General features: G+C 41.5%; 1 protein-coding gene across 1 annotated transcript in view; it reads left to right on the top strand.

Annotated features, from left to right (window-relative positions):
- Nucleotides 1-4,041: 4,041 nt before the first annotated feature.
- LOC125784811 (NACHT, LRR and PYD domains-containing protein 12-like) overlaps nucleotides 4,042-17,030 on the top strand; it is a gene marked incomplete at its 3' end in the record, with an annotated part of 97,036 nt that continues 84,047 nt past the window's right edge. Inside the window, exons 1-6 of the mRNA XM_049468555.1 lie at nucleotides 4,042-4,174; nucleotides 4,606-4,666; nucleotides 6,250-6,465; nucleotides 7,552-7,617; nucleotides 7,998-9,774; nucleotides 10,217-10,387. Of these exons, the coding sequence (XP_049324512.1) occupies nucleotides 4,621-4,666; nucleotides 6,250-6,465; nucleotides 7,552-7,617; nucleotides 7,998-9,774; nucleotides 10,217-10,387 (2,276 nt within the window). The remainder of the gene's footprint in view (nucleotides 4,175-4,605; nucleotides 4,667-6,249; nucleotides 6,466-7,551; nucleotides 7,618-7,997; nucleotides 9,775-10,216; nucleotides 10,388-17,030) is intronic.

Here is a 17,030-nt window from a genome sequence, read left to right as displayed (position 1 = left end):
CAAACCAAACAAGTACAATGTCTTCTCTGATTGGTCAGAGCTGTCTGGACTGCACTGGCAGTGAGCAGGGAATGCTACGTATACCATGTTCACTGTAAAACAGATTAACATGGAGGGGCAGCAGAGCTGGCATTATTTACTAACTGTATTAATTATCTGGGTAATTAGTAAGCTGTTTAGCTCAAACCTTAGGGGTATATTTAATAGTCAGTTCACATTGAGATTACATTCTTACCGTGAACAGAACCGAAACCAAACCAAGATCCACCTCCTTTTGTGGGTCTAGGTTTGATTGTTTTGGTCCAAATACGAGTGCAGTTACTGTTTTCACACCTATAGTTTTGTTTTGTTTGTATTTATATATTATTGTTTTTATTCTTTGACCATGCTAGATACTTATCTTGATGATACAGCATCGTTTTATTTATATCTTATTAGATATAGATCATTTTTCAAGCCTCAGTTAGCACAGTCTTATATTTCTTACTGTGTTTTCTTGTTCTGGTTGTTTGCTCTACTGTGTTGTTTTGTGTAGCTGCTACTGGCTGATAAATTCTCTTCAGGATCAATAAAGTATTTATCTATCTCTCTACCTGCCAAAACCACAGCAAGCGCAGAAACAAAGAGTCCATTTTAACCAGATCAAATAGTGCTGGTGTAAAAATGCACTTAGAAAGATCTGAGACAATTTAAGATAAAATTCCGTTACAATTTTGGTCACTATATCATTTAGAGGGGAAAATATATCAGGATACTTAATGAAATTAATAACAGGGACGATGCTAGACAGCTTTTAGTACTAGGGTCATAACTAAGAGGAAGAAATCTGAATTTATTTCAGTTCATCTTATAACCTTATAACCAGAGAAAAGCATAAAATGATCAAAAAGTGTTCAAATATGATTAATTTATCAATGAACAATCGAATATGGTCTGCAGAAAGAGATATAAAATGAGCTGTATTGTTAGTTACTGTGGGGAAAATCAGTGTTGATTGATGGACAGCTTGTGCCAGAAGTTCTAGAGATGAAGCAAAGAGCAAAGGAGAAACTGTTGCTAAAATAACTGATGTTGTATTGGAATATAGAACTTTAATCATATCAATAAAATTAGACTAGACTAACCATTAATAACTCTATTTTACATTACATTACATTACATTACATTTGGCAGACGCTTTTGTCCAAAGCGACTTACAATAGTCAAGTACAATGTAAAATAAGTTTAAAGGTAAAACATCTTTGGATAGGGATAAAAGGAGGACAAAGGGGAGTAATAGGATAGAGGAGTGAAGGAGAGGAAGAAGGAAATGAGGTTAGAAGTAGTTAGTGTGTTAGAGGTGTTAAGAGAGTAAGTGCTCTTTGAAGAGCTCTGTCTTCAGGAGTTTCTTAAAGATAGCGAGAGATTCTCCTGATCTGGTAGTGGAAGGTAGTTTGTTCCACCATTGGGGAACTCTATATGAGAACAATCTGGATTGCTTTGTGTGAGTTTTTGGCAAAGCGAGGCGACGTTCACTGGAGGAGCGCAGCGGCCGGGAGGTAGCGTAAGCCTTCAGGAGCGAGTGCAGGTAGGAAGGAGCCTGTTCTGTCATCACCTTGTAGGCGATTGTAAGAGCTTTGAATTTGATGCGAGCATCAACTGGTAGCCAATGGAGCACAATGAGCAGTGGGGTGACATGTGCCTGTTTTGGCTGGTTGAAGACCAGACGTGCTGCTGCGTTCTGGATCATCTGGAGTGGTTTTACTACGCAGGCCGGGAGGCCAGTTAGCAGGGCATTAGTCGAGGCGTGAGATGACGACCGCTTGCACCAGGAGTTGGGTGGCCTGTTGCGTCAAGAACGGTCTAATTTTTCGGATGTTATAGAGCGCAAAGCGGTAGGACCGAGCAACCGAGGCCACATGGTGCGTGAAGGAGAGTTGGTCATCAACCAGAACACCCAGGTTCCTAGCAACCTTTGTCGGTGAGAGAGAGAGAGTCGATACTTATAGAGAAGTTGTGTTGAAAAGATGGTTTTGCTGGTATAACCAGAAGTTCAGTCTTTGAGAGATTTAATTGAAGGTGATGCTCCTTCATCCATGAGGATATGTCAGAGAGACACTGCGATATCCGTGCAGAGATTGAGTGATCTTCAGGTGAGAACGACAGGTATAGCTGGGTGTCATCAGCAAAGCAATGGTAGGAAAATCCGTGTGAGTGGATAACCTGACCAAGAGAGGTGGTGTATATGGAGAAGAGAAGGGGTCCCAGTACCGAACCTTGAGGAACCCCAGTGGATAAGGAGCGGGCTGAGGACCGCTGTCCTTGCCACGACACCTTGAACGAGCGCCCAGTGAGGTACGATCTGAACCATGACAGCACATTGTCTGCGATCCCCATGTTTGAGAGTATAGTTAGGAGGAAGTCATGGTTAACTGTGTCAAATGCGGCCGAGAGGTCCAGCAGAATTAGCACTGAGGACTGACCTGCAGCTCTGGCAGTTTTCAACGCTTCAGTCACAGACAACAGAGCCGTCTCGGTAGAGTGTCCTTTTTTGAACCCAGATTGGTTCTGGTCCAGAAGGTCATTCTGGGAGAGGAAGCCAGAGATCTGATTTAAAACAGCTCTTTCTAGTGTTTTAGAGAGATTGATTTAGAGAGATTTTATTGAATAAAATTCTTTCACAGCATCTGAGGGAAAACTGCATTGTGGGAATGAGTCTGGATGAAGAGAACATTGTGAAACTTTACTGATGCTCCACTCATCAGTTCTTCCCTGATAAAAATGCAGCAAATCTGAAATGTGGCCACCAGGGGGCGGCACTGGTCTAACAATAACTACCAGAACACAGAACACTGAACATTCATTCATTCATTGGTTCATTCATTTATCTTTAGTTTTCTGCAAAAGTTTGAGGACCCCTGGTTTAACTCTGTTTATCTCTATTTCTATTTAAAAAAAAATACATATTTGTTATAACAACATATTCTGGATATGTGTAATTATACGTTTATGACAAAAATACATATAAAAATGTGTATAGGTACATATATTATAAATAAGTTTTAGGATTTATTTTCATATTGTAATATATGTGGAATTCATACAAATGTTTGGCATATATACTTGATCATATATAAAAGTTTATTAAAATCTTATAAATAGCAGTGGGCAGATTTCTATCCCATCATGCATTGCTGTCTCTCTCTGAAGCTTTCTGCTGCAGTTATTGTGTCATGTCCTTGTCCTGTCCCTTTGTCATCTTCCATGTTTTCCTCTCCTTTGTTTGTTGTCAGAGCACATGACCCCCCATGTCTCTGCATGTTCAGTTTTAGCTCCGCCCCCTCATCAGCAGTCTCAGCTGTTTCCTGTTCTCCATTTGTGTATTTAAAGCCCCTGTGTTTTAGTGTTAGGTTGTGTGGTCTTGTTTTCTGTAGTGTTGGTTTTTTCAGTGGTAATTCTAGTAGTCTGTTCTTGTATCTTGTTTTGAGTTTTGGTTTCGCATCCTCCGTGCTGCAGTTCTGACATATTGTTGTATTTACTTTTGTAATGTTGAGTTATGACTCTTACTAACTAGTAATCGAGGTTTGGTGTGTGTCATCTAGTAGTTTTTAGCTCTGTAAGTTTTACAATTATCCATAAAAGAGCATTTTAATTAATAAACATGTCTCTCTGTGTATTTTACTAACTTTATATATGTTATATTTAAAAAAGGATTAAGGTTTAGAGAAGTTCTCTTTGGAAATTATGTTTAAATGTATTTGATGCACCAAAAAAATTCTAAGTAGCACAAATAAAAGAAAAAGAACACTCTATGGGCTGGACACAGTTTTCAAATAAATTATATATATATATATATATATCATAATGTATGTGTATGAAGTGCAGGGGTATGTATAGTGTGTGAAACAGGTCAATATTCAAGTCAGTATTCAGGTGATTGTGGTCGGGGAGGTGTCATGTGATGTGTCATATGAGGGACTGAATGGGTGATGTCTTAATGTGGTGCATTCTGGGTATTGGAGTCCGGGTCTGCACTGAAGCTTATCTTTAAAAGCTGAAGAAGTTTTATATGGAAAGTTTATGATCAGAATGATCTAAAAGCTAAATTCTATCCTCTGTTCCAGATCTAAAAGTACAGGAGTTTAGAAGCTGAGGACTAAAAGCTCATGGACTGATACAGCTCTGCTCACAGCAGGTAAGATCATTTCATTTAATTATTTATTTTTACTCTTTCTCTCTGGATTCTACAGGATACATGAACAATGTCTTTTAATATGAACTTTCTGATCTTTACTTTTAACACTCCTCTGCTACAGTTTCAATATGTACAGTAAATATTATCCTAAACTGGAGAAATATTTTATTAAAATGTAATGAAAATTACTGTGTTGTCTGATTTCTTTGTGTTTCTTTATGTTGTTTGTTTGACCTAATTCTCCTCAAACTCCCACTTCACTCCTGACCATCACTGATCCAGTAAAGCTTCTTAAAGAAGGAGCGGTTGGTGTTTTGTAGATGTTACTAATAACATTAAAACATGGGTTCTGTCCTCCTTCAGAAATCCAGGAACTTCTACATCTTTACCAGAAATCCTCCACTAAACCTGAATCTACTCTCCTTCTACAGGAGCAGTCCTACAGGATGGAAGGTGATCCACAAGTGTTGGAGGACGATCCAGATCAAAAAGGTGATGTAGCAGATGCTCCTCCCCCATTTTCTTTCCTTTCTCTTTCTTTCTTGGACAAGATCAATCATTTTTTTAACTAATGTCTTATATAGTTTCTTATATTTAGATAAAAAATAAATAAATACTAATGAACAAATATTGGAAATCATAAGGTAACATGATTTAAGTTTTCTCTAGCGCTTCTTCCAGGTCCACTCCCACACATTTTGTCTAAAACATGTAAAGAAAAGAGTTTTTAAAGAAATTTGCTGACAGAGAATAATTGATTGGTAGATGGGTAGTAACACGCTACGTTTACTTAATTACATTATATTTTAACACTTTTACTTGAGTACATTTGTGATGTCAGAAATCTTTTACTCCATTATATTCACCTTTGTTCCTCACGTTACACATTACAACTATAAGTAATGAGTCATTTTTAATTCAATGCACATTTTCTGTTGCTTAATTCAAACACATCTCTGAAAGCTTCCTTCAGGACCTTGTACAAGTCCGTTCACCAGGAGCAACATCTGTCCTGGGCTGAACGATTTTTAATGAGCCCCGAACCCGAATGCAATGTTTAGAGAAAAGACACCTAGTTTTCCTCACGTTTACTTCGTCCTCTTGTTATAACGCATAGTTATAAGTGCTCTTCACACATCAAAGTTTACAGATCCGTCCCACATCACTCCCTACACCCTGCACTAAATCTACTCTCTGGAGAGGTCAACAACACACAGTGCTAAAGGTCACAGGGTTTTAAACAGTCATGGGTTTACAGCCCCCACCCCCTGGTTCACTGAACACTGCAAGAAATTTGATACAAAAAATTCTGTCCATCCAATTTCAGAACGACAGCAGTATTTATAGTAATAAAGCTGCAGATTAACTGTATAACATTATTGAATTAACTATGTTAGACTAATTACAGCTTATTGTTGTTAGCAGGGCCAGGAACCACGAGAGACAAGTGCTGATTAGAAAACACAGGTTTATTATAAACACAGATCCAAAGCATCATACTAGAACGTAGTCAGTACACGGTAAAACACGCAGGTTAAACAGGGAAAGGCAAGATAGTAGTCAGAGGAGGAAACAAGGTCGGTAACAAAAATCCACAACAAAACCAGAGGGCTAGGCAAGAGAGAAAACTAAGAGTAGAAAAGGGTCGATAACAAGAATTCATGAAAGTCAGGAAAACGCGTCATAACAGAGCTAGAAAACTAGTTAATACTCGGGGAGAAACAAAGGGAACAGAGGGCTATTTATACAGGTGCAAACAGGTGTGGGAAATGTGTAATCAGAATGTGAGAAAGGCTGAACGCTGCAGAGTCACGTGTTCAGCCGAGTCATTGTAGTCCATGGGTTGAGATTGCTGGGAAATGTAGTCTTTGGGGGGGACAATTGTCCTGAATAGGTAGACTGACAAAGTCAGGACTGACAATTATTCAGTTATTTAACAAAATAATTTTTGTACAAATTACTTTTACAAAAGTTCTGCCTTTGGCTACTCTATCCACCTTTGGTTGATTCTGAGTTTTGACTGTGAGAATTTTGATACACTTGAAACTCAGACTTTTGCTCTCATCTGAACACAGATCAAATCAGTCCTGTCCAGACCACCACAACCCAGAACCCCACAGCTCCCAGTGAACTGGTCCAGACCACCACAACCCAGAACCCCACAGCTCCCAGTGAACTGGTCCAGAACCCCACAGCTCAGACTGGAGGGAATGTCATTGCACCTGTTCTACATGGAAATGTGTTTCATGGACCAGTTCATATTCACACTGGAGCTGAATCTCAGCATGAAGGTAAAAATATCTGAAACATCTGAAAACTATAAAAGGTAAAGTAAAAGAGGAATAAGAGGAAAAAACTTGTTTGCTGCCTTTTTCAGACAGTGATTGTAAAAAGTACACAAATAGATTTTTTTTTGTTTCTGTATAATTTTACTACACTGTGGTCAGTTTTATTAAGATTGTTCTGATACAAATAAAAACAGAATAAATAATGAATATATTTGTTAGATTATATTTATTTGATTATTATAAAGATGCAAGCATATGAACCCTTAAACACAGGCACTACTGCAGAGAGAGAGCCGGAGTCTGAGAGTACAGTAGATTATGCTGTTTCTTCATCAGCAGCCGGAGTCTGAGAGAGAGAGAGAGAGAGAGAGAGAGAGAGAGTACAGTAGATTATGCTGTTTCTCCATCAGCAGCCGGAGTCTGAGAGAGAGAGAGAGAGAGAGAGTACAGTAGATCATGCTGCTTTTCCTTCAGCAGCCGGAGTCTGAGAGAGAGAGAGAGAGAGAGAGAGTACAGTAGATCATGCTGCTGTTTCTTCATCAGCAGCCGGAGTCTGAGAGAGAGAGTACAGTAGATCATGCTGCTTTTCCTTCAGCAGCCGGAGTCTGAGAGAGAGAGAGAGAGAGAGAGAGAGAGAGAGTACAGTAGATCATGCTGCTTTTCCTTCAGCAGCCGGAGTCCGAGAGAGAGAGAGAGAGAGTACAGTAGGTTATGCTGCTTCTCCATCAGCAGCTCTCATCACTCTCATTGTGGCTTCTGTTAGCTGACTGTGATGCTGCATTATCACATGTATTGGAGGAGGCGTGCTCTGGCCTTTACCCTCCTAGTGATAGGGGGAGTCCCAATGAGTGGATGGGGTAATTGGCCTTTCAACTAGGGATACAATTATATATAAATTATTAAAGAATAATGTACATTGACAAAAAATAAAATTAACATTTTACAGAACAGAACCTGTGTATTTAGACTGTTTTATTTAGTTTTTTGTATTTAGTTGAGTAATAATAAAGACTAGTCCTCAGTTCAGTGTTTTTGTGATTGAATTATCTGATGTTGTTTCTTATTCTGTACTGCTGTGCTCTCTCTCAGGTGGAGCAGGTGGAGGACAGGTAATGAGTGAGAGTTCAGCAGCCTCTTCTACTACACTGACTGCAGGTAAGCTCATTAAATGATCACTGTTATTCTGTGTTAATACATGAACATTACCAATGACCATGAAACATTACCAATAAACACCATGGCCTTTCTAATATACTGTAACTCTGTAGTGATATGCACTTTTTCTTTGCATTTGGCGTGTAATGCAGTTTGTGTGTTATACTGTTATATGCAGAAAATTAGCCACATTTGTGCTATGATTTTATATTTTATATTCTATTGTAGTGAACCTTAGTCTTATCTTGTCTTTAATAATATTAAAAGCTACTAAATATGTATTTACATTATAAAATGTAATGCATTGATGTTACACAGAAAGTGAAATATTTTGATTAATGACAATGAGTCACTATATTTATTTTTTTTCCTTGCATCAGATAAAATGCAATTAAAACTAAAAGAGGAGTTTAAGAAGAAATTTGCAAACCTTTATGAAGGGACGTCACAGGAAGGGGATTATGCTCCTCTGAAAGACATTTTTACTGAACTCTATGTGATTAAAGGATGCACAGGAGGAGTAAACGCTCAGCATGAAATGAGAAAGATGGAAGGATTTTATCCCGAACCAGGAGAAACATCAGTCAACTTCAGTGAAATTTTTAAAGTGAAAGAAGAAAATAAGTCTGGTACAAAAGTTCTTACACTGGGAATTGCTGGCGTAGGTAAAACAGTCTCTGTACACAAGTTTATTCTGGACTGGGCTGAGGAAAGGCACAACCAGGATTTAGATTTCATTCTGTTTCTTCCCTTTCGGGAGCTGAATTTGATTAAAGAGAATTCCCTCAGGCTTTCAGATCTTTTACAATATTTTCACCCTGAACTCTACATAGAAGATGTAATGGAGATTTTAAAAGGTAAGTACACTGTAGCTTTGATTCTAGATGGACTGGATGAAAGCAAGATTCCTCTAAACTTCAATCAAGAGAAAGTATTAAATGCACAAGCGAAGATCTCTCTGAATAAACTGCTAACAGGCATCATTAAAGGAGAGCTGCTTCCCACTGCTGTTATTTGGATAACTTCTCGACCTGCAGCAGCCAATCAGATCCCACGTAAATACTTCCTGATCATTACAGAAATCCGTGGATTCAATGACTCACAGAAGGAGGAGTACTTCAGAAAGAGAATCCAAAACCAGGATGAAGCCAGCAGAATCATTTCACATATCAAAGCCGCAAGAAGTCTTCATATCTTGTGTCACATTCCAGTCTTCTGCCGGATCTCAGTCTCTGTTCTTCAGGAAATGATTAAGAAAGACAAAGAGATGGAAAATGCTCCCACAACTCTTACAGAAATGTACATTCGTTTCCTGATCTTTCACACAAGACAGAAGAGTGAGAAATACAACCCAGAACAGAACGTGGATGGTGCAGTTCCATCATCTAAGAGAGAAAAAATGGAAGCAGAGAGTGTACTGAAACTGGCAAAATTAGCCTTTCTTCAGCTACAAAAAGAACAGCTCATATTCTATGAGGAAGATCTGAAAGAGTGTGATATTGAGGTAGAAGAAGCCGTAGTGCACTCTGGAGTCTGTACCCAGATCTTTAAAAAGGATGAGAAGTTCTACAGCTTTGTACATTTGAGTTTCCAGGAGTTCCTCGCTGCTGTGTTTGTTTTCATCACATCCAGTGATGAAAGTAATCCACTCTTCCAGACCTGGTGGGAGAAAATAAAATGGAGGTATGAACACACACTGGATAATCTTCTGAAGACAGCTGTGGAGAAAGCCATGAAGAGTAAAAATGGACACCTGGATCTTTTCCTCCGCTTCCTCTTTGGCCTCACTCTGGAGTCCAATCAGAGGCTCCTCAAGAGTCTACAGCCAGAAATAGAGATAAACAAAGAGGATCTGAAGGGGACTATAGGCTACATTAAGAGAAAACTCAAAAAGAAGAAATCTTATGAAAAGACCATCAATCTCTTCCACTGTCTAAGTGAAATGAAAGACACCTCACTCACAGGAGAAATCCAGAACTTCCTGAACTCAGGAACACTCTCAACACAGGAACTCTCATCCACACAGTGGTCAGCTCTGGTATTTGTGCTGATGATGTCAGAGGAGACTCTGGAGAAGTTTGAACTGAAAAAATACAGAGCATCAGAAGAAGGACTGAGGAGATTACTGCCTGTGGTGAAAAACACACGGCGAGCTTTGTAAGTACTATTTCCCTTTGGGATACTTTTTATATAGTAGTAAATAACTATTCTATAATAATAATAATAATAATAATAATAATAATAATAATAATAATAATAATAATATATCTGATGATTAGAATTATACATTTAAAAGATTCCAGAAATAACTAAACAAAACAATCTTAAATCACTAAACTGCACAAAGGTTGATATACAAAGTGTAATAGAAATGTGATATTGTTAACAGGTCTTACTAAATATTAATGCTATACTAGAGGATATATAACATGTTTAAGCTGCTTTTTGTTCCTTATACATACACTGAGTCTGTAATTATATTGATATTCTTTAAACTAACTGATTGTGTTAGGTACAGGTAAATGCCCTTTACCCTATAGGTTTAGCAATTACTTCACTTTAGAGTTTCTGAAAGCTAATTATAATATTAAATGTGAAGGTTGGATCACTGCAGTCTCAGTAAAAACGCCTGTGAAACACTGGCATCAGTACTCATCTCGGATTCAGCACTGATAGAGCTTGACCTCAGTAACAATGACCTGCAGGATTCAGGAGTGGAGCTGCTCTCTGCTGGACTGAAGAGTTCACACTGTAAACTACAGATTCTCAGGTCAGTCTTATGGAATTCCATATCTGAGAATTGAATTGTATGATTGCATATAAAATTAAACCCTTTGATTCTGCTGCTCAAGCTGCCATATTTAAGATGGAATGAAAAGTTGTGTAAAATGTTCACTTGTTTGCTAAACGTCAGTGTTTAAAATTTAGTAAAATGATAAACATCTTGAATAAGATTATTTCTGAAGGAGATATAAATTTGATCTAAAATAAAACATTAGCTTCTCTAGAATGACAGCATGCTTTGAAACTACCAGTCTAGAGCAATTAAATTGGAATTTTAGGTGGAGTGGTGGAAAGATATGCTAAACAAATTTTAGACTAGGGTTAGTAACAGGGTAAAAAAAGACTTGTGGCAAATGTTACTGTAACTGTCAGAATGACATGTTAATTAGGATATTTATGTGTCATGGTGGGGTACAGAATACAGACACTCGCGGAACCAGTCAAGGATTTTATTAAAAACCCACAGGGTACAGAGAATGAGATTAGCAGTGTAAACAAAACACCAGTAAAGGTATACCTGGGAGCGAAGAGCTTAACAGGATAGTGAGGCAGTCCAGTGGTCATACACGGAGTAAGTAGTATCAGAGGCAATCCAAAAACAGAAACGATAAACAGTCCAATGGTCATATACGAAGCAGGCAGTATCAAAGGTGATCCGAAAAACATAAACGATAAACAGTCCAGGGTAATACACGAAAAAATCCACAACGAAGGCAAAGGCAAAAAATCGGTAGTCAAAAACAAAAGGCAAGGTCATACACAGAAAATAATCACAGAAATAACGCTTTGTAATGTCGGACGAAACCTAGGCATTACGCGGCGCCGAAGGGCGTCTGAGCAGTACTTTTATACTGGTGCTAATACTCAGGGCTTCCAGGCCGGGGCAGGTGAGGTGTCACGTGATCAGCAGTGTGTGTGTTGTCAGCGGGTGGTGCATTCTGGGTATTGTAGTTGTTAGGCTGACAACCTCCGTTGGAGACCAGTGTGGAAGGACAGGAAGTGCCTACAGCACCAGACGTGACAGTACCCTCCCCCGAAGGAGTCGGACGGGAACGAGGACGACCACGACGACGTCCACCCGACGAGCAGGGAGTACCGGCGGGAGGAACAGGAGTCGCCACAGAGGTACCGGACAGGCGGGGGCTGTGAGACCGGGAACCCCGACGCACCGGAACCGACGAGGAAAGTGAGCGCTTGGGACGCCCACGGGGTCTGGGAGCAGGCTTGCCCGGGTAACGGGCATGAAACTCAGCCAGTAGAGCAGGGTCCAGCACGTCACCGGCAGCAACCCAGCAACGCTCCTCGGGGCCGTAGCCCTCCCAGTCGATCAGATACTGGAGTACGCCACCGCGCCTGCGAGAATCCAGTACCTCTCTCACCGCATAAGTAGACGAGGCCTCCCCCTCCACTGCTGCGGGTGGAACGTCATCTGGAGTACCCTCAGCGAGCGGACCTGGGACAAGAGCCTTGAGAAGAGACACATGGAATGAGTTGTGTACACGGTATTGAGCAGGCAGCTCAATTTTATAGGTAACCTCGTTAACCTGGGACAACACCTTAAAGGGACCAATGTATTTAGGTACCAGCTTCCTGCACTCTCCCTCAAACCTCAAGTCCCGTCTAGACAACCAAACCCGATCCCCGGGTTGGTATTGGGGGGTACTGCCTCGGTGTCTGTCAGACCTTTCCTTGTAACGGTGTAACGCATCCGAGACCTGCTGATGAGTTTCCTCCCACACCTGCTCACTCCGTTTCATCCAGTCGTCTACTGCCGGAACCTCAGTAGCCACGGCTGTCCACGGAGCTAACAGAGGTTGGAACCCCAGAATGCACTGGAAGGGCGTGAGACCAGAGGTAGAGTTAGTGAGGGAGTTTTGAGCAATTTCTGCCCATATAAGAAACTGAGACCAGTCGGATGGATGTTTGTGAGAGTAAAGCCTGAGGAATTTACCAAGCTCCTGATTGACACGCTCACACTGCCCATTGCTAGTGGGATGAAACCCTGAGGTCAGACTCACATGAACCCCTAAATGCTCAAAGAAGGTTTTCCATACTCTAGACGTGAACTGAGGGCCTCTATCCGAAAGGATATCTTCAGGGATACCAAAGTGTCTAAAAATGTGAGAGTAGATGGCCTGAGCTGTCTGAAAAGCTGTAGGTAGTGCAGGGAAAGGAATAAACTTAACCCCCCTAGAAAACCTGTCTACAACCGTGAGAACGGTAGTGTACCCCTCGGACTCAGGTAAGTCCGTGACAAAGTCTACCGCGATATGAGACCAGGGTCGCTCTGGAACGGGTAGAGGAACTAGCTTACCGGCTGGAAGGGTTTTTGGCGTTTTGCACTGAGCACATACCGAGCAAGAGACTACAAAAGTGTGTACGTCAGCTCGCATGGTCTCCCACCAATAACGAGCTGAAATTAACTGAAAAGTGCGCGTGACACCCGGATGACCTGACGTGAGGGAAGAGTGAGCCCAGCTAATGAGACGATCACGATATTGCAAGGGAACGAAAGTTTTCTGAGGTGGACAACCCTCAGGAAGAGGTGACTGTTCAGCAGCCTGCTGAATAAGATCATCCAATTCCCAGCGAATAACTGCTATTTTAACGTCTGGGGGTAGAATGCACTCACACTCAGAGGACTGAGATGCGCTGTCAGGAGTGCAGAAGATTCGTGACAGCGCATCCGCCTTGGTATTACGGTTACCAGGTTGGAACGAAATAGAAAAATCAAACCTGGAGAAAAACAGTGACCAGCGTGCTTGGCGAGGGTTGAGGCGTTTAGCATTACGTAAGTACTCCAGGTTCTTATGATCCGTGAGAACAGTGAATGGATGAGCGGCCCCCTCCAACCAGTGACGCCACTCCTCGAGAGCTAGTTTGACAGCTAACAGTTCCCTATCCCCTATGCCATAATTGCGTTCTGCAGGAGACATCTTTCTAGAAAAGAAAGCTATGGGATGAAGTTTAGGTGGAGAGCCACTACGCTGAGATAACACGGCCCCCACCCCAGAATCAGAAGCGTCAACCTCGACCACAAATGGCAAATTGGGTTTGGGGTGAGCGAGTATGGGAGCTGAAACAAACGCGGACTTAAGTCTAGCAAAAGCAGCCTCTGCTGCGGGTGACCAATTAAGTACCTTGGTAGCACCCTTAGATAATGCAGTAAGCGGGGCGGCAATACTGCTAAAGTTGCGTATGAACCTCCTATAAAAATTAGCAAAACCCAAAAAACGTTGGAGGTCTTTTATGGACTGAGGAACGGGCCAATTGGTGACTGCGGAAACTTTAGTGTCGTCCATGAGGAATCCTTGGGGACTAATGACATAGCCGAGAAATGTGACCCGTTGGAGATGGAACTCACATTTCTCGGCTTTAGCATACAAATTGTTGTCTAGCAAACGCTTAAGTACGGAGCGGACATGACGAACGTGGGATTCTAAATCCGGTGAATAAATCAGAATGTCATCTATAAAAAGGACTACATGCTTGTTTATCATGTCGCGAAAAATGTCGCGAAAAATGTTTGGTGCGTTAGCTAGACCAAAACTCATTACCAAGTACTCATAGTGCCCATTGGTGGTAGTAAAGGCAGTCTTCCATTCATCCCCCTCACGGATGCGAATGAGATTATAGGCACTGCGTAAGTCGAGCTTGGTGAAATACTTAGCCTCACGTAATTGTTCAAGAGCACTAGGGATGAGAGGGAGCGGGTAAGCAAACTTCTTGGTGATATCATTTAAACCACGGTAATCAATACAAGGACGGAGACCACCATCTTTCTTCTTAACAAAAAAGAAGCCCGAACCTACAGGAGACTTAGATGGGCGAATGAAACCATGCGCAAGAGCCTCCTCTACATAAGTAGCCATAGCCTTCTCTTCGTCAAGAGTGAGGGGATATATTCTAGCCTTAGGAAGAGTGGCACCTTCAATAAGATCTATGGCACTGTCATAGGGGCGATGTGGTGGCAGCTTAGTAGCATTAGCTTTGCTAAATACTTCCAGATAATCGGAATACTCAGAGGGAACTACGGGAGAATCTACGGCTTTGGGGCTTTCAATAGAGGTGGACTGTAAGCAGTGTTGGGAAGTAACGGATAACATGTAACGGCGTTACGTAATCAGATTACAAATTATAAGTAACTGTAATCCGTTACAGTTACTGCTTCAGTAAGTGGTAATCAGATTACAGTTACTCTGCTAAAATAAAAGGGTTACATTGCGGTACTTTCCTATTTTTGCTCTTCCAATCCAACACTGACAAAACGCAAATAACATTTTGCGGTGAAATCGCTCTGATATGACAGGGAACTCTCTGCCCCTCCTCCCGTCTCGCTGCACACACACACAGGGAGGAGGGGCAGCGGCTCACAGCGGCTCCACGCTCACACAACGAGACGAAATTAACTGACATTTTGCTCAACAAATAAAAATGAGACGAAAATGTTTGGCAGGGACGAAATCCAATCAGAACTGATTTAGGTCTGTGAAAGGTAGGGACCAGTTATGAAGAGATCCAATCACTGCTACTTTAGCGAAGGTGGAGTATCCGCCTCTCCTGCAGCATCGCCGCGCGGAATTAAACTGTCGATACGGAGCTCGACTGGAAGTTAACTCGACAGAGTTCAGCAGGGAGAGAGGGAGAGAGAGAGGGGAGAGGCGATATATTTCTCTTTTGACGTCGCGAAAAACAAGATAACGTGTAAACCGCGTGGAGCGACTCCATCTCCGGTAAAAACACCACTAATCTTTCAGCTTCTGCAGAGCAGAGTCACACAGATCTCCATGCAGAGATCCGCATTTTAATGCTGATGTTATTTCATGAGCTGATGTGTTTAACTCAGCAGTGCACTAAAACACAGAACTGATACAGAACTCACTCATTAAGATCCGATCATCTGTTTAGTCTCACAGTGGGAAATATATAGCTAGTGTTAAATCAGCAGCAGGTCAGAAAGGAACTCAATAATATAACGAAAATAAAACAATAAAATAAGTGAATCTATGAATCCAAAAGTCTGTGTAAAGTTCATACCTGTCAAGTTTTGGACTTAAAAATAAGGGATTTTTTCCGCCGCCCCAACAGCCCAACCGAGGGCTAAAAATGTATATATATATATATATATATATATATATATGTAGTGGTTACAATGGATACCGAACTATTTACCTGATATCAATATTAATTTTAATATTAATATTAAAGGTTAATAGGGCGCCAGTAGCGGCTAGCTACAAAATTTATATTTAACCTCAGGGTGAGTTCTTGTCGGTTTCAGAAAGTCTTTGAACCACGGGAGGAACACACTTAGAGGTTAAATATAAATTTTGTAGCTAGCCGCTACTGGCGCCCTATTAACCTTTAATATTAATATTAAAATTAATATTGATATCAGGTAAATAGTTCGGTATCCATTGTAACCACTACATATTTGGCGCGGCCGACGCGGGGCCAACGTCACATCTCTGATCTACGGGAGAAAGCACGGAGTTAAGAAACGTATTGGTGTGTTGTGTTTATTAAATATCTACCTTACGCTCCGCGTTAGTAAAACGCCAGCGGGCTGGCGAAAGCTAACCGGGTCACTCCTCTGTCTGTGTGCGCGCACATCTATATACATCTATATATATATCCAACTCCTTTATGTGTATGTGTTTTAAAGAGCATTGGTAATCACTTGTGAAACGCCTCATATTACTCGCCAAAGAGCTGATCAGTGTGAGCGCGTGTGTGTATTGTAGACGCCGCTGTGCGTCTGCTTTCATTATCACTGTTATTGGTGCTTTACATTTACCCGGGGTATCTAAACAGGCTCAGCCGACAACTATTATCACGTGAATTATATCAGCGCTATTTGTAAAGGCCTCAGCGAGGTTGCTGTAGCTGCGGATTTCCAGTGCAGTAAACCCGCTTCCCAGTTTAAACGGCCCGTGTGCGCGGATTTCCGCACCCCGGTCGTACTGGGACCCTCTCGTGTGCCCCGCGGCTTTGCAAACCGCGGCGTAACGCTATCCTTTTAGGTGGTAGAGAGGTTTACAGTCGCGAAAACGCGACGGGCGAGGATCACGCCCTCAGCGGAAGCCCCGCTTGACTCAGACTGTGTGAAGGAAATCCCTGCGTGCTGTGTTCCTCTCTGTGTCTCTGTGTTAAGGTCAGCAAGACCGTTGTGTTCCCCACAAAGCTTGAAAGCAACTGAGCTCTCAGGAGCTGAGGTTTGTCCTCCCACTCAAGGGGGCGGGACTCAGTTGTGTCACCGGTAGGCGGAGCCTTCCCCACCCGTGGCCTCTAGTCGCCATCTCGTGGTCAACTGTATCAGCTACATCTTGCCTCAAGGCTGTCTTACCTTTTCGTGCCTCTAGGGGTAAAGCTATATCTACACTGCCCTCTTCTGGTCGTTTGGGTGAATACTCAGGTTAAAGGGGGTTGCAGTTCATTTATACGCTATTTTGGGAAATTCTTTTAGTAAACTGTGTTTACGTGTGGTTGGTGTTGGTTTCATATGAGTTTTGGCATACCTTAATCGAGATACCCTCTTCCCCTGTTTTCTTTGCTTGGTTACTGTTATATTTTAAATGTTGTATCGTTCTAGTTATTAGTAATACTAGTAAGTGTCATTTCCATTCTTA

This window comes from Astyanax mexicanus, chromosome 1 (genome assembly GCF_023375975.1).
Source record: "Astyanax mexicanus isolate ESR-SI-001 chromosome 1, AstMex3_surface, whole genome shotgun sequence".
Classification (NCBI taxonomy): Eukaryota; Metazoa; Chordata; class Actinopteri; order Characiformes; family Acestrorhamphidae; genus Astyanax; species Astyanax mexicanus.
This window is presented reverse-complemented; position numbering and strand designations above follow the sequence as displayed.